The sequence below is a fragment of the Fukomys damarensis genome, unplaced genomic scaffold (assembly GCF_012274545.1).
Source record: "Fukomys damarensis isolate Sample0158 unplaced genomic scaffold, DMR_v1.0_HiC HiC_scaffold_4, whole genome shotgun sequence".
Lineage (NCBI taxonomy): Eukaryota > Metazoa > Chordata > Mammalia > Rodentia > Bathyergidae > Fukomys > Fukomys damarensis.
This window is the reverse complement of record NW_022900916.1, coordinates 48,788,677-48,807,336: the sequence shown is the minus strand read 5'-3', so window position 1 is coordinate 48,807,336 and position 18,660 is coordinate 48,788,677. Positions and strand designations below refer to the sequence as shown.

Sequence of the window (18,660 nt, the reverse complement as noted above, 5' to 3'; positions counted from 1 at the left end):
TGCCATGAGAGGTGGGGGCTGGTTGGAAGAGGAGGGTAACTGGAGGCCTGATCTGGAAGAGCTCCTTGCCTGGCTCTGTGTTTCCTGGTCGCCATAAATGAGCAGCTTTCCTCCACCAGACCCCTCCCTGCCAGCTGATTAGAGACTGAAACCACTAAAATAATGAGCCCAAATAAACTTTGCCTCCTTTAAGTTGTGGGGGTCAGGTGTTGTGTTCCAAGAACAAAGAAAGTGAGTAAGCCAGTGTCATATCCAAAAAATCATTGCCAAAACCAATGCCAATTAAAATTTTATCCTATGAAATCTAGGAGTTACATAGTTTCAGGTCTCACACTTTAAGTCTTTAATGCACTTTGAGTTGTTTTTGTGTGTGGTACAAGATAAAGGGTCAAATTTTTATAAGTGGATATCAGTTTTCTTAGCACTATTTGTTGAAAATGATTTTATTTCTTTAGTGTCATTGTAGACATCAGGTTCACACTGCAGGTAAACTTCAGTAGTGAACTTCTGGGCATTAGTGTTCAGTTTTTAAGATTATTTCTTTAGAGCAGTTTTTACAGAATGAGAATTACTGAGTCACCAGTGGGAGCAGTATAAGGTTCTTGACATTTGTTATCAAATTGCTTACCAAAAAATGTAGCAATTTACACTTCTATCAGCAGTGAACTCCTCTGTCAATTCATGACCCTCATTGAGCAGTTTGCTTAAAAAGAAAAAAAAGAAAAAACAATTATGAATTTATCAAATACAAATAGAATTTTGTTCTTTGAATTTGCATTTCCTTGCCACTGGTAAGGTGGAACATTGTTAGATATTTATAGTCAGTCTTTTTAAAATTATCAGCCCCATTATGTAAAATTCCTATCATTACTAGGAAAATTTATTAAAAGTAATGACTTCTCCCCCAAAAAAAGTGATGACTTCATAGGGCTGATGACAAGTGAAAAGAATGACATCATATTCTTTATCCAGTACATGTTGGCTACTTTGTCATCTCTTCTGTTTTGCCTTCAGCTCTGTTCTGTGCTTTCAGATTTGATGGAAATAGCAACTGCTAGAAACACAGTAGTAGGTACATACTGGGCCACTATAGCCTGGAAAAGAACAACCAGAGAATGGAACAGTGCCACCATAAGGCCTCTGACATTGGGTACTCTCAGGGTCCAATCAGGTCTCCAGATTTGAAGGCTGGCTGCGGCATGTTCTGGCTACAGCTTCTGTCCTCTGAAATTTAGCAGCTCATACCTGCTTAGCAAGTTCATTGCTTATGGATAATTAAAAGTTATCCGTTTCTGACCTGTGTGTGCATTCTTGTTGTGAACATAATCCATCCTGTTCTTTGCCACCCTACCCCCACCAGGTCCCCCATCCCAACATAGCACTTCCTGTCTGGGATGAAACTTCCCCGTACTGAGGCCTCTTCCTATTCTCCTTGTCCATCTGTATCTCTTCAGGTAGAAGAATCCTATAAGTCTGTTCTAGGTATGAATGGGGTTGCCTCATGAAACACCTCTGCTTTTTCTACCTTCGTTACCCCTTCATTACTGTGTTTGTTAGCCTTCTGTGTCTCTAACAAATACCTGAAGTAAGCAGCTTATACTGAAAAGTTTACTTGGGATCATAGATTTGGAGGTTCAGTCCATGATCAGCTTGCTCTGTTGCATTTGGGCTATGGTGAGGGAGCAGCATAAGGCAGAAGCATTCACTATGTGGCCAGGCTGTGAAAGAAAAAAAGAAAGGGGCTAGGGTCCCAATTTCTCCTTCAAGAGCATGCCTCCAGTAACCTAAAGACCTCCCACTAGGCCCTTCTAAAAGTGTCTACCATTCCAAGTAGACCCAAGTCAGGTACCAAGCCTTAGCACTTGGGCATTTGGAGGACATTGCAGATCAAACCATAGGATTACCCCATCCTGTGGAGACCAAAGCCATCATCCATCCCCATCTTTCTATGATGTAATGCAAATTCCCCGAGTAAGCAGATTATAGGGCAACGTAATTATCACACATACACTAAATCCATTGTTATTGGTGTCCCTGGCAAAATGTTTCCAGTTTGAGTTTTGGCTCTTTTCCATTCCTTTCTTCTTATGCTTATGAAAATACAAGCAGTTGTTTTATTCTGAGGGAAACTTCTCCCAAATAACTGTTAGAATGAGGCTCTACCATCCATCAGGGCTTCTGGTGCCCAGAATCACTGAGGAGATAGAGACCTATCGGAAAGCCATCAGATGCTTCTTTCAAAGGAGACTGACAGGTTTGGAGTCTCTGAGCCTTCGTGGCTCATCAGCCCTCTGCTCTCTGCCCCTGTATTTCTGAGTTAGTTTCATTCTCATAATCAGAGAGAAGAGCCCTCATGCCCCTAGAAGAGGAACCCTTTTTTTTTCTTTCCTCAGCTGGGATCTATACACCTTGCCATTTCCTGTCAACTACAGCATGTCTGAACTGCCTTTATTTAACCAGTATTTAACCAGTATTTCTCAACCATTTGGCATCCCCCAACTTTACTTCATCATGGAGGGGATACTTTTCCTGCAGCTGTCCATCCTTGGCATTGGTGGTCCCAGTATTGAGCCCAGCTTCTAGGAAAGTCTGACCTCATCAGTATCATCCAGCAGGGCTCCCAAGTCCCAGGTCCTCTTCTCCACCAGCAGTCTCCCCACTGGCCAGCTCATGATCAGATACTTTGCAGTATTTTAGCTTTTACTTCCACAAAAAATTTTTTTTCCACTAGTAATGCAGACTTATGTGAAAATTTAATAAATTAACAAAAGTAAAAATATTGTGAGGAAGAAATATTTATTTTGGCTCACAGTTGAGTGTTTCCGTCTTTGTTCACTTGGGCTGTGCCTTTTGGGCCTGTAGTAGCACAGCATGGCCAGAAAGTGTGAAGAAGGAAGCTGCTCACCTCATGGCAGCCAGGAGGCAGAGAAGGAAGAAGGGAGCAGCATGTTCCTCTCATGGACACAGCCCCAGTGACCTCTCGTTCTTCTGTTAGGCTCCCCACCACCTTTCAATATTGTCATTGGCTGGGGGCCAAACTTTTAATACAAAGGCCTTTGAGGGACATTTAGTGTCTACATTACAGCACCCACTGACCCAAAGCAACTCTGCATACAGTTTAGGAAATAAGAGATGACTCTAACCTACCACCACCACTGCTAAAAAAGTCCGAGCTCCTGAGCACCGACTCAGTGAACGGGAGACCCCACACGCACTCTGAGCAGTGAGGAGAGGACTGGGGAACCAGGGCCATCTTCAGCAAGTTGGGGAGCCTCTGTGTTGTGTGTGGGGCTGTCAAAGGAGAAAAATCAAGAGAAATCACCAGCACCAGTAGGAGCTTTTCTCTCAGGCTACAGACCTGGTACCTGCTACCCTCAGGCCGTCCTCTAGGGATATCGTGCAGGCCTCTCAGATTGCTCTGATTACCTTCACACAATAAATCTTTTCCTAGAAATCAGCAGCACCAGCCTTTGCACCGTGTGCTCTTTTCACTAGGCCCACTCAGGGGCAGCAGAAGGCACAGCAGGCAGTTTGTGCGGTTGTTGAGGGAAAGAGGCTTCCATCCTTCTCACTCATTTTATCTTCACCACAGCCTGGGACGATCAGAATATTTAGGTGAGAAGGTAAACTGACAGATATTTGGGGCTTACATTATAAGTCTAGGAGCCTCAAAGTCATGAGAAAATAAAGAGGAAAGAATTAAAGAGTATTTTGACAGAAATACATTCCCATTTATTTTTTTAAAAAGCTCATTTAATGTTAATCTAGCAACTTTAATTTCATGGGTTTATGCAGGAAAATATTCTGATAATTGTATATGCTAATGGAGTATCTATCAGACCTTGTAATAGTGATGGAAATTCTATTTCATGCAAACAGTAATGCAGTCCTCCCTTTATATCTTGGTAAAGCTGATTGACAAGAATATAAAATTGCATTCTAATCCAATTTAGGAAACAATGTGTAGTGAGTTTTAGCACTTAAAAATGCTTGAAGCATGGATGCAAAATACCTTGGCAGATTGTTTATGATATTGTATATCAATGGCACATCTCAGAAATATTATTTCAATATGAGTTTCTTTGCACTGAGTCACATATTCTTCCAGAGCTTTTTAGCGGGGAGGGTTAGTGTAATGAGAATACATTATAGAAATATGACCCAAAGGAAAGTGAATAGAAACCAGTTTTTAAGCCATATTTCTCAGGAATGGAAAGTTTCTAAGAAGTCTCTCTCTTTAGCAAGAAACAGTGCATCTGCTCCCACAAAGGCCAAGATCACCCCTACCAAGGTTACTCCCACCTAGGCCACCAGATTCTTTGGCCTCTTTTCAAACTCCATCCTGTTCCATCTCTTCACATTTGGTCTATGACTGGCCCACTACTTTTTTATGTGCATGTGTATACTGGAGTGAGAGTGTGTGTGTGCTTGTGTTTGTGCGCGCCTGCACACCTGTCCTGGAAATTGAGCCTAGGCCTTGCCCATACTAAGCACATGTACCACTGAGCTATATACCCCAGCTCCTGATCATTCTTTATACCTTGAGGCCATCTCGGCTCTGTGACATGATTCTGTATCACTCCTAAACTGTGCACTCTCCTCCCATGTGCTCACCTTTTCTACCCACCCCTTCATGTTGGTTTTAGGAGGCTTCTCCTGTCTTGCTCACAGCTCAAGATTTTATGGGCTCTCACAGCTCAACTCTGGCCCCTGGTCCAGAACACCCATAATGTATGTTTCTAGATTCTCTCCTCAGGCTCCAGACCTAGAACTTGCTGCCCTCCTGCCATCTCTCCAGGGATGTTACGCAGCCTTTCAGACTGTTCTGGTTACCTGCTAAACTTCTTTTCCTAAGGATTCCTCAGATCACTGTTGTGCCCCTCCAGGTTTTATCAGTTTCACATATTCTGCTTTAAGTGGCTGAACAAGATATTTCAGTCTAAAAGCCTGAAAACCATGTAGTTACTCAAATTAAATGTACACCATGAAGCATATCATGGAGGGGCCTTTTACAACCTACTTTTCCTGCTTTCCTTCCTAGAAGAGTCTCAGAAAGCTTGAGTTCCATTCCTAGAAGAGTATCAGAAAGCTTGAGTTCCAGGGCAGGTTCTTCCACATGCAGGCAAGCTGCTTAACACCCAAGCCTCCATTTTACCACCCAGGAAATAGGAATAATAGTATCAGCTGCCTCGAAGAGCCAGAGGTAATATTTGGCATGTGCTAGAACTTTACTAGTGTTGAGTTACTACCATGATAGTACTTGCACTTCAGCAAGTTATAACCATTTTATGCCCTTTGATGCTTTGGAGCTACTGCCTCACCTTGCTTTTCTCTGGAGTGCCCCTGATCTTTGTAGGGTAAATTCTTGTTCATTTAATCAGATTGACTCATATATTCCTTGTACTGTAAAGCCTTCTTAGACACAGTAGCCTGCATTTGCTGCCTTAGGCCTAAGTGAGTACGTAAGTGTTCTTACTAAGGCATTCACTGTCATTGTTTCTCTGCCTACACATGCTCTTGCTCTCCCGACTCCCACAAAGCTCCCGGAGCTTCAAGGTAGGGACCTAACGTGATTCACTTTCACGTCTTTGAGGTAAATTTTGGGTGTTCCCACACTGTGTCCTTGGGCACACAGTGCATGCCCCCGTGTCTTTCCCTGGACTCTACTGTGTGGATGCTTGTATATTTTTTCAAATGAAACAAAGTAAGTGATGAATAGATAAGCAAACCAGGATGAAGCAGGTTCTTTTAGTGAGGACCCTTGAGTAATGCTATGGATCACCAGGTGTACTTTTCCCATTCGGCTTTGCATTTTGCTTATTTTCGTGTTGGTTGGTTGGTGACCCCTAGTAGCCAATTTTTGTCAGCCATTCTGCTGTGATAAAACTGTTCACTAGAAACTGATTCATTTGTCTGTGGGGCAAACATGCACACACGCACACACACACACACACACACACATCCCAATGAGTATGTGTGAACATTTCATGTTTGTCAGCAAAAATAGCTTCTGTTAAGTGAATATTTTGTACCAGTTATTATGTGAGTGGTTTGCTTATGTTGTTTAACCTTTAAAATTTAGAATTAACAAAATGTATGTTTTTATCACTCCTTTTTTGTAGATAAACAAACTGAATGATTTTAAATAAAGTGTTCAGAGCCACATAGCTATGTAATAGAGCATTATCTCAAACAGCGGTGCACAGTGGTAGGTGGTGGGTAAGGGAGAGTGAAGCCAGGAACCATGGTCCTGCCCTTCATTCCACCACAGTATGACCTGCGGGACACAAGTCTCAGTTACTTCTTCTAGTTGTGTTCTGCTTATGTACCTTCATGAGTCCAGGCAGTCGGCAATGCTGAAATTTAAAATAGCGTCTTTTCCAAGTGGCACTAATTTTATTCTCTGAATGATTTACTGATTTAAAAAAAAAAACTTTCTGGGTTTAGAGTCTTTTGTCAGAGCCACTAGTAGACATTCAAAAATTGCTATGCCTGGTTATCTTTTTTGTGGGGTACCAGGGATCAAAGTCAGGACCTTGTGCCTGTGAGGCAGGTGACACCACTGAGCTAAATCCCTGGCCTTGGTTATCTTTGATGTTTTTGTTTATTTTGTTTTGTTTTGTGGTACTGAGGATTAAACCCAGGGCATTGCAAGGCTAGGGAAATGCTCTACTACTGAACTATAGCTATAGCCTTTATAAACTTTTTTATTTTGAAACAGGTCTCACCAAGTTGCCCAGACTAGCTTCAGACTTGCAGTTCATCTGCTTCATGCTCCTGAGCAGCTGGGATTATAGGCATATGCTGCCTCACTTGGCTACTTTATGGGTTTGTAATGTAATTCTGGAAACAGGTGTGTAAGCCAGGTATGGTGATGTGCATTATGACCCCACTAATCTAGTAAGCTGGGACAGAAAGATCGCAAGTTTGAGCCCAGCCTGGAGTACTTAGCAACTTAGTGAGTCTGCCTCAAAATAAAAAATTTTAAGTGGTTGGGAATGTAGCTCAGACTTAAGGCCCTGGATTCAATTCCCAGTACTAAAAAAAAAGAAAGTAAGTTTGTATTACATATGTACATACACACATATATATGGAGAAAAAATAACAGTGCTTACTACAGAAAACTTGGAAAGCACAGAAAGAGCACAAAGGACATTTTTATTACATAGAATCAAACATTGTGGCACAGTTAACAGTCTGTGACCTTTTACTATTTTTAATGAATATTGGTATTATCAAAATAACCTGCAATATATACTATAGCAATTTTTTTCATTCAGCAATGAACAATGGACATTTTCCATGTTAATAAACATTCTTCTACTGCATGGTTTTTGGGAGAAACTTGATAGTCATCATCTCATTGTACTATAATTTAATTTCTCTGTTCTCTCAGTTTGTTTATTCCTATCGTTTTGTGGCTGATTTTCATGATTTATGCTGTTGATCTGAAAATTCTAAAAAGGCAGTGAATTAATTCCTTGGCACTAATATCTCTGAGAAGAATAACTGAGTCATTTTTACTCATAGTATTATAGCTTTTTTTTTTTTTTGCGTGCGTGTGCGTGTGTGTGTGTGTGTGTGTGTGTATCGAACCCACGGCCTTTGCACTAAGCTACAACCCTAGACCTTTTTCATTTCTTTTTTCTTTTTATTGAGTTTATTGGTACATTTTAGGTATACAGTACAGTTACATTCATCATTGGGATCTCATGATAGGTCTTGGTTCTCATTTTTTCCCCTTGTCCCTGACCTCCTTTCACCCCTCCTCCCCTCCCCATTTACAAACACTTTATTTTCATTTTTTCAGTTTCTCATATTTTTTTCCTCTCCCTTATTACCTTTCTCCCACCGTTCCGACTTTCCCTTCACCTTTAGCCCTTTACTTCCTATTTCACATTATTAATTATCTCATTAGGATCCTCTGTACTATTATAGTTTTTCACACCAGAGAAACTATTTGGTATTTCAGTTAAAGAAATCTCTGTATGAACATTAAAAATAGGGAATCCTAAAATAAAACTAAAAAGGAAAGTAAAAGAGAAAAGGCAATGATGTAACATTAAAATAATCCTTAATTCTGAAGATGAAAATGGTCCCTTAACATATTTAAATTGCTTCTTGCTCTTGTAGTCTTATCTTATTCTTTTTTTCATTATTTAGAGAATACTTTATTAGTTTCTATAATCAAACCCACGTAGATATGACCTTACATATTTAATGCAGTGTGTTACCCCTGTACAAATGGGAAAAAAAATAAAAAAATTAACATTTCTATTTTGTTTTGAAGCGATGTCTCTCTCACTCACTACTTTGCCCAGACTGGGTTTGATCTGCAGTCTTCCTGCCTCAGCCTTCCAGAGTGCAGGGATTACAGGCATGTGCCACCACACCCAGCTTATTTATTAGAAAATTGTGAAACCCTAACAAAAGAGACCTTAGCTGTTACCTGGGGTAGCCTCTGATGGGCCAAGTCTCTTTTGCAACTTTCCTCACAAAGTGAGCCACAATGCTACATGTCTAGACACTACTCATATACAAAGACCACTGTCCTCTGTGCTTCTTTGTATGCCCTGGCTTATGTGTGCTTGGAAGGAACTAGAGTCTGACATAAATAGGTTTTGAAAAGTTGCTTCCGAAATCTTTTAAGTACTGTACTTCCGTCAGTGTGATTGAGAATCTGGGAAGGAAGTGCGAGGCAGGATGCAGGCAAGATAGCACCGAACACTGGCTTAGCTAATAGGAGCCAAGTTATTAGCACACAGGCAGAGCATGTTCTCTGATTTGCGAGCTACAGTTATTCTAATTGATTTCTGCATACTTGTGGATAGGGATCTGCCCTCTTCCATTTATTTTTCTCTTGACAAGTAGGATGTGAAATGTTGTTCCATGCCTTTCTAATTTAAATTTTGCACATGTGGAGAACTGATCTTGCCAGCCATTTTAAGCTTGGCCAAAAACATAGCACATTGTTGTTATTAGCCTTCATCATTCAGTTAGAGCCAACATTCTGTTTGGAAGTATGAAGAAGTATAAATCTCCTTTATAGGCATAACCCATTTCTGCCATAAAATAGATATGATGAGAATGCAGAATGAAGTTTCTTTGGTGGGTTGCTTTGGTTGGTCTCTTGAGGCTGACTAGGTCAGAGATACTAATTTTCAGAGTGCTCTTAAGAAGCAAGATTTCAATTTAATTAATATATATACATTATATATAATATATATTACCTTTTCAAGGTACTGTACTGTAGGAGGGATAGTAGGAAAGATTACAATGACAAGGTTTATGCCCTTGATTCAGCTGAGGAAAAGATATGGGTAACTAACAGAGGTCTGTGTGTACAAAGATCAGAGGGCTCAGAGGAGAAACAAAGAATTGCCTCCTAGGCCTCATATGGGGCTGTGGATGATGACTTTGAAACCATGAGCATCTTGTTCAGCTTGAGGCTGAATAGGCCAGATGTCTCACCCACATTGTGTACTACTATTTTTCAACTGTATAGAAGCCCTCATAATCATCAGTGTTTTGTTTATTATAGTTTTTGCCATACTGTGTACTTTCAATCAGTAGATACTGTACTGGTGGCTCCTATCATGGGAATCTGTGAATTTTTTTCCTTGTAACAGTTGGTCCAGTTATTTGAAATTCAGAAACTACCATCTACAGTAGTACGGTCCTAAAGAACTTTACTATAATTATAATGGAAATGGTCTCTATTTTGTCCAGTATCATTAGTTACACCCAGCAATGAAGTACTTGAAATATGGTTAGGTGGCATGAAAGAATTGAATTTTTTGTTATATTTTATTTTACTTTAAATTTAAGTAGCCTTATGTGGTCAAGGCCACCATATAGAGCAGGGACAGTGCAGTATCATTTTGTCAGCAGTTTTCTAAACTCCCTCCACCAAGTTGTCTCTGCTCTATCTCCTCCTAGTTTTTTTTCAGCCCACAAATGTGTCTGGCTACCAGGCCTACTTCTCGGTTGCCCCTATTCCTGTAGGTCCTTCAGGCCAAGAGAAAATGCTTAGTGAATGTATTAGTCAGCTTTCCCATTGCCAAACACAGCACCTGACACTCATAACTTAAAGGAGAAAAGGTTTCATTTAGCTTGTGGTTTGGGGAGGATTCAGTCGAGAGTTAGCTGACTCTAAAGGCAGAAATATCATGGCAGAAGTGTGTGGCAGAGCAAAGCTGCTTAGTTCTTGGTGGATGTGAAGCAGAACAGAGGAACAGCGCCAGAAAGCAATGGGTGAGGGACCATATGTGGTACCCAAGGCCACACCTCCATGGCGCACCCAGACATACCGAGGCACGTGCTCTGGATCTGCCAGGAGGGTCTTACTACACTGCAGTTGTCGTGTCAGGATTAACAGCGCAGTGGTTGAAAGCCTTTGCTAATTGTAGAAATAAAAAGAATAGTAGTTTATACTTCTATCTCAATAGTATCTGATTCTTGCGGCCTTAAAGAGATTTCAGTATACCTGTGAAACATGATCTAATTGTTTTCACTTTAGTATGTCTCAAAATTCATACCACATGATCCTCCTTACTTAAAAAGTTATACGATAGGCAGGGTAGCTATGATCAGTTATTAGAAACTCAGGTCAAGATCTTGTTCTGGGATTCAAAAATTTTCTTGTTTGTTTTACTGATGATTATTAAGGATAATCAAATGGTCTGTCTTCTCTATAACTTACTCTAAAATAGTTAATAAAGTTAATAGCCCTTACCAAGTTATACAATATTTCTCATGACTGAGGACCATCACTACCAGTACCAGCACACGTTATAATATGGCTTCTCATGAGGTAACAAAATCATCTCACTACCTTTTATATTTATAATGTGATAATTAATTATACAATTGATAATTTATTATAAATATCGTGTTGGTTGGGTGCTAAGTAATTGTCTGGCATTACATTTCCCAAAAGATTTTTGTCCTGTGTATTTTAAAACAAAATGTAGGAGAAGAGGAATAGTTTGTAGTATTAAAAAAGGCAACTGCACAAAAAAAATTCTTTTGGAACTCGAACTGAGAGGGTCAGCATCATCATCATCAAAATAATGAATGCCTTTTATGGACCAGCTTGGACAGAAGGCCATTGTCTTCATCGCTTTTTTTTCTGCCCAGTACCGGAGATGGAACTCAGGATCTTGCATTTAGCAGGCAGGCTTGGAACCACTGAGCTAAATCCCTGGCCCTCTTTGTCAATTTCTTATCACTCAGGTGTAATACGTGATTCTTACAATTTAAGGGAGAGGTTTAGTTTGGCTCATTTTCAGTCCATTATCTGCTGGCTCCCATCAGACTGCATGGCAAAGGGGGATAGCAGGGGAGAGCTTGGCGAAGCGGAGGGAGAGCAGGGAGGAGTGGGGGAGGGAGATACGTCTTTCTAGGACCCCACCTCCTCCAATCAGGCTCTACCTCTGAACAGCACATTTAGCTATAAACTCATCGGTGGACTGATCTACTGATCAATACCGCATCCCCGTTATCTAATCACCTCCCCAAAGCCTGTGAGCTCTTGAGGTTTTGGGGGTACATCCAGATATGAACCACAGCATCCTTGTATTCAGATCTTTCTATCCCAGAGGGATTTCTGTCCCAACTTCTCCCAAGTGCAATGATTGTTTCATGCTGTCTTCTTGCTGTTCTTTGGGTGTCTCTCTCCTGTTTTCCTTCTTTTCTTGCTTTGACACCAGAGGCTTGACAGTTTCTTGCAGTATCAGACCCAGATTTGAAGAAGTTTCCATTATTGAGCTAAGAAGCTCCTGCTGGGCTGTTTCCCTGATGCCAAGGGTTCTACCAAGAGAGAAGGCTTAAGGCAACTAGGAGATGCCCAAAGAATGTAAATCCTCAACTAGTTGAAGAAGCATAGTTGTGCAATAATCTCTATTCTGTGTATCACCTTCTTTCATAAATTTCCGCTGTCAAAACAATCCACAGTTATTTCTGGCATTAAAAATATTTAATACCTTTTCTTATAGTGCTGCCTGTTGTGTCTTTGTTACATGTTAACTAAATACATCCCTTCTTGGTCTGCCAGTCTTCATTACGGAGTTGCTTGAGTTGTGATGTTGTCCGGGTGGTTGCTGTTGGTGGTGGTATGTATGTGCAGGGCGTGTCGGGTCGGATCGGGAAAGGGAGATAGTGAGGAACGGTGCACCAGGTGACTGCTAACCAGCAGTGAGCGATTGATATTTGAAAATATAAAATACCTTTCCAAGTCTGCTTCCATTTCTATGGTAAATGTGAAATAATGAAAATGAAAACTTAGACTTGCCTCAGTCCCCAGGAAGAAAACCCATTCATACCTGTTCTTGCCCTGTACTCTTCTCTCCTTTGTATAAAATTGAAAGGAAGAGATGTAAGGTGACCATCACCCCAAGTCTTTTGGAAAGGATCTAAAAGAACATTACAGTTTAGGATCTGTACTGTTCCCCTTTCTTGAATCTTCCTATGCATGGGCCAGCAAACTCCCTCCCTCCTGCATCTGAACAACTATAGGTGGCTTTTTGCATAGGACAAAATCCTTGATCTGTAAAAAAAATAATAATAATAAATAATAATAATAATAATGATGGGCAGTGCTAGTCAATCTGAAATCTTCCTAGTGCAGTTGGTTCAGTCATATAACATCTAGACCTTCATGTTCTACTTTACATATTTTCATTTGGGTTATAAAACTATGTGTGAAGGGAGGGCAGGGACAAGGGGAAAAAAATGAGAACCAAGACCTTTCCTGTAAAGGTACAAGATCCCAATAATGAATGTAACTGCCCTGTATACCTAAAATGTACCAATAAACTCAATGATAAAAAGTAAAATAAAATAAAATATATATTATGGTTCAAAAAAATAAATAAAACTATGTCAAATCATTGTGTCTTCTACATTTTTCTTCTGTTTGATACTATACTAATTTCTTTGACTAGGGTATCTTAGTCTGTAAGCCTCTGATCATCACTGTATAAACTAGTACAAGGCTAATCATCTAAGCAAACTTTGAATTGCTAGATGTTTTACTAATTGCCTTCACATGTAGCAATGAAGTTGCAGGTTTTATTAAATGCTTACAAATGGTGGCTTTAGGGAAATTAACCTATTGCAATATTGAATTTCAAATTCCTATGTATTAACACATGTGTCTCTTGCCATTTTTATTTCAGTACCTTCTAGAAATGAAAAGCTTAATCTTACCCCCAGAACATATCCTGAAGAGAGGAGACAGCGAAGCAATCGCATATGCCTTCTTTCATCTTGCACACTGGAAGAGGGTAGAAGGGGCTTTGAATCTTTTACATTGTACATGGGAAGGCAGTGAGTAATTTTCTTTCTCTGACATATGTCCTAAGAACATTAAAAAAGTGCTAAACTGTTTTTGCCCTGAGTATTCATGGTGAATTAATGAGAACCTGCATATGTCTAATTTTTATCTCCTGTGATGGCCCATTACCAAGGCAGTTAATTACTTGGGAACTCCAGTCACCAGCAATGATAGGTATTACTATAGTGATGCCACCTCCAAATCTCAGAAGGGCAATTTATACAATGGGATTAGGCCTTGTGCTAGACTCTGATTGTTGCTTCTTGATGGCCTTTCTGAGAGAGTTGGCTGAGAGCCACAATCACCCTGCACTGGAGACATGTTGGCCACTACAAAGGAATGGCAGGTGTGTTTCAGAACAAGAGCAGTGGGCACTGGACTCAGTGTTTGATGAGCGGTGGTGTAGCATTGTTGTGAATGAACAATGACTGGTAGATGGATGTAGGGATCAGTAAGTCTGAATGCATGCTGTCTACAGATACTGTTATTCTGTGGAAGGAAGGGAGGATCTACTGGGGGTGAAACATATTCCTTGCCCTGGAGGAGGAGCATGTTGTCTAGTTGGGAAGAATAACCAGAAACACATAGCAGTCAGTGGTGATTTTTTAGAAGGGAGAGGCTTGTGGGTTGGAGTAGTCATGGGTAACCTTATGAGTCAGCTAAGATTTGAGCCAGGCCTTGAAGAACTAGGACAGCCATACAAGCAAGGGTACTCTGTGAAGAAATTGTAAGTGGTGGGGCTCAGTAGGAAAATGTGAATTAAGGAAAGACCCAAGTCTATGGATTACTAGACCACATGTACATTCAAACTTTGTCAATATTAATTTAGGCCAAACAAACACAATATGTAGGATTTTTTTTCTCTCATGGAAAAACAAAATAATAAATATTAGAATCTTCTGATAATTTTTCCTACTTCATCCCTGCTCTGTTATGTCTCACAAACAAGTGTCTTTTAATCCTTTCCACTCTGTTTATCTTTTTCTGCTTCCATTCTCATTTGGTAATCTTCTCCTTCCTTTTCCTGCCCTTCTGTAACCCAGCAAGAAGACAGCTTGGTGCAGGAAGGGAGGTAACAGAGTAAAATGGGTGGAGTAAAAAGAAATCCACAGAGATGGAACCCAAAGGTGACTGATGGTTCTTTTAGTTGTTTTGAATTTTTTCTTTAGATAATTAATAATAGGTTTGCTTACACAATTTACTATTTATACCTTAAAGGATGTTGATCTGACCAATTTTTCACCTCTACTCATAAGTGTAAATAGCATGCCAGCACCAGGAACTGTATTTGTTTTGGTTTTGGTTTTGGTTTTGCGGGGGCAGGGGGATACCCAGGATGGAACTCAGGATCTTGTGCTTGCCAGGCAGGGGTGGCTCCACTGAGCTAAATCCCCAGCCCAGCATTTGGATATGTTAACACATACCACACTCCACTAAGAGGGCTGGTGGGTGAGAGAGAGCCACGATTGTTCTGGCTTGAGTTCATTGTTATATTTAGATGTTCCATCCAGAAGGGTCAAAAGAAGTTTTCATTTAAACATGAAAAAAGTTTAAAAATCCCAGCCAGATTGAGCATGAGAAACCTCATCTATAATTAATTATGGAAAAATTAAATAAAGAAGTTGGTTTATCAAGTAAGAACATATTTGTAGATTGGCATTTTGGATACATTTGGATCCTATAGATAAGATTTACCTCTTAGGAAGGACCCAAAAAGGGATAAGGCAGGGGGATGATGAAGACAGGTTAAGAATGGCATCACCATAAACAATTAAAACCCTGTGGAGTGACTGGAAATTCTGTTTAGAAATTAGTAGTCAGTTAATGATGAGGGACTCTCTGATCCACAGGGAAGGACAATTAGACTGGGGAGAAATGTGAAGTAACATAGGGTGCTACACAATCAAGCAAGCTAGGAGTGGGAAAATTTACCTCCAATTAGAGTATCAGAATTCTTCATTAGGATAAAAACAAGGGACGCATTTGAGACAAATCAGTATGGTAAGGAAATCAAATATTTGTAGGAGAAGGAAATTTGGCTTTGGTCCTTACAGATTAACAGTTCCTGTGGAAATCAGGTAGCTGTGATCCTAGCCCAGATCAGTCACACTGCCGCTCAATGTGAGAAAAGAGAACTGAGGGGGTGCCGTGCGCTGCTTGAGAATGCCAAGAACAATGAAGAGTGTTTGTATAACTGGGTTACTTGCAGGGGATTTGCATTTACATCTTTGCACTTACTCTGCCTGGTCATGTTTTAAGTGAAGCAGGGCAGAAATGGCCATTTCAATTTCTTAGTTAAAAGAAACTGAATCGATGAGATGAGTGACTTGTTGAAGTCTTGTAGCCCCATTGACAGAGGTAGGAGGTAAATCCAAGTTCATTTTCTTTCACAGCACAGAATACATTGAATATGAGATCAGTCACCTCTGAAACATTGGCTTAGGCATCTGCAATTTAAATTTATATCACTCCTTATAGGCTAGGTTTTACTTATTTGTATGAAATTATGTTTTCTTTTTATTAGCAACTAGCATTCTGATATGAGAATCCTGAATGAGCTAAGTTTTTAATAAAATAAGTGGTGCATATGTATAAGCAAAAGAAAGAGACTGGAAATAAAAACACCTGTCTTAAGTAGCGATTTCCGAGTTGGGTAGGTGATTTCTTTTTTTCTTCATATTTGTGCTTTTAATATTTTCTACAGTAACCATTTATTTCTAACAAGCATAAATATGTATAAATATATTTAGAAAAAAGAATCTTTTGGTCCTTTAAAAACCAAAGTTTTGGGTCAGTGGTGGCAACCCTACGGCGCACGTGGTACAGCCAGCTCTAAAAGCTTTGCCACCACTGCTGTGGGTCTCCCACGCAAACAGAAGTCATTACTGCTCAAACTCCAGAAAACTGGCTATAATCTTTCGACATCACTTCTAGATCAGTGTCTAGTCTAAATTAAACAGATGTTTGGACCTCTGTATTTATGATCAGAAGACTTGGATTAGAATTCTCACTCAGCATACACTGCTATTTGTTTAATCTGCCTGATTTGTGGAAACCCGGAAGCACTGATGATACGGAATGTCATATCATGTCTATCTCAGGTGGGTAGCTTCAATGAGGTTGCCACAGCTCGCTCTCTAAAGTCTGCAGATTTGCCTGGACAGCCTGGGCCTGGGGAAGAGGCTGCACTTACCCAAGTGCACCACTTGGTGGTGCCTTTTGACGTCGCCAGCCTAAAAGTTGAGATTTTCTCTCAATCATTTCTTTTCTTCATTGTAAATTTTAAGACCATTCCCCAACTCCCACCCAACTTCCCTTTTTCATTAGGAAGAGAACTCAGGAATGAACTTAACGGCATCTAGTTCACCATCTTCCATATTAAAAATGATTATTAGGTTATCTTTTGGAGAATTTTTTTTTAAAGGCTTAATTCCATCAGAAATGTTGATTAGGAAGTAAGTGGTGGAGTAGTCTGGTTTTGGGTTTTGTATTTATTTTTGGTTTTATTTTTCTTTTGTTGCTGTGGTTTTGATTTGAGGTTTTGTTTTGTATGTTTTTTTTCGTTTTAATGAATTTATTATGGTAGAGCATTAGTCATCCTGTGAAACTGAGTTTTCCATCAGTCGAGCTGAAAAAACTCCTATTTTTTATAAAACCCCAAAGTCCAGCTGATGCATAGCAGAGATTGTTTGTGTTTGAAACATATGGTAGTTAAAGAAAAAAAAAAGCTGAATCCTCAGCCACAAATACATCAGCATTTCAAAGGTTTCCAAAATGTTTGATTCATCACTGTCCCAGCCCCTGAAATTACACAATGTGTTCCTTAAAGTCAAGGTAATTAAGAAAATGGAAAAGTTTTAATTTATAAGATAGTGTAATATGTTTCTTGGATTATTGTACAGCTGCCACCTTATCTGAATTATGCTTATTCTAAACACTACAGGTTCTGGTTCTTCTCACACACATGCACCACTGTATGAGTTGTGTGTTTTAAAAAAAATTGCTTCATTTGGGTCTTATTTACAGTGCTAATACGCCTGAGACCCTCTTTAAATGGCTCATCTTCTGTTTTACCCATGTCAAATATGATGTGTCCTTATCTCCTTCCTACCTGGATCTTCTCAAGGCTCTATTTATTTTATAAAGCAGAGTTATCTGTGACCACAGCTGTGAACTTTTAATTTTCTACTTCTACATATCAGAAGACTAGTGTGCCATGGGGTAAATCGCTTAGCCTTTCTTTGTTTCTCCTTTTTTTCCACTTGACTAACAGACTCTTTGTTTTCATTTTGTAGATTTTTTTTCCTCCGAAGAATCCACTAAATAATGTATAAGATTTGAAGGTGGTATTTTGAGAAAATGGCCCATTGTTGAAGCATAGGATGAGATTTTGATTCTAATATATTCTCTTTGAACCTAATGGCAAATGCCCCTCACTGTTAAGATGTGGTGCTTAGGGCACTTCCTCTAACCAAACCTTTCCTCCATAAGTTTGGCACCTTTTGGACTACTAAAGAGACAGTCCATCCTGCCTCTCCGTAGAGCCAAGATTACATTTTATAATGTATGAAAAAGCAATGATCAGATGAAGTCCCTGGTCATAGCCAATGCACACTGATAGCCAGTCTTCAGATTTGCATAGTGATGCTTCCCTACCTATTACCCAGTAGAACCACCTTGCTCCAATCATTAGTTCAGTCTCCATAACTGATCCTAATTTGCATACACCCAAGTTTTGTTTCTTTGGGGCTTTTGCTTTATTTTTCATGAGAAGTGGGGTCCCCTGCGTTACCCAGGCTGGCCCCAAACTCCTGGGATCAAGTGGCTCTTCTGCCTTAGCCTCTAGGGTAGCTACTACAGGTAGGTACACACCGCCACATCTGGCTTCACCTGAGACTGTAAAGGAAAAATTTTCTTGATTGAGTATTTACTCACTCCTTTACTCAGCAAGTATTGATTGAGTCCCCTCTTTGTACTGGGCATTGTAGTTGAGAATACCAAGAACAGACTGAAAAGCTTTGTGAGGAAGGCAAGGAAGCCAAGTCCGCAGAAGCTCTGGTGCGTGACTGAGTATAGTGAGTGCCAGAAAATAGTCTGGGTAGTGAGACCAGGAGGACCAACCAAAGAGCATCAAAACTCAAGTACAGACTGGGGCAGAACACAGCTTCTTTCACTTCTGTAATGAGAGGATGTGGATCACAAGCTATGCTTTTGACTTTACTTTTCCTTGTGTTTGCACTGAAGCGTCCCACAAAAGTTGGTCTTTGTGGCTCTTATTCACAATGCAGTCAAAACTGGATCATAAAATTTGCATTTTGATGACA

The 18,660-nt window shown here is 40.0% G+C and overlaps 1 protein-coding gene across 8 annotated transcripts in view; it reads left to right on the top strand.

Annotated features, from left to right (window-relative positions):
* St7 (suppression of tumorigenicity 7) overlaps window positions 1-18,660 on the top strand; it is a 315,589-nt gene that overhangs the window by 282,639 nt on the left and 14,290 nt on the right. For all 8 annotated transcript variants that reach the window (XM_010621892.3, XM_010621884.3, XM_010621891.2 and 5 more), the window contains one exon: window positions 13,179-13,329. In XM_010621892.3, the coding sequence (XP_010620194.1) occupies window positions 13,179-13,329 (151 nt within the window). The remainder of the gene's footprint in view (window positions 1-13,178; window positions 13,330-18,660) is intronic.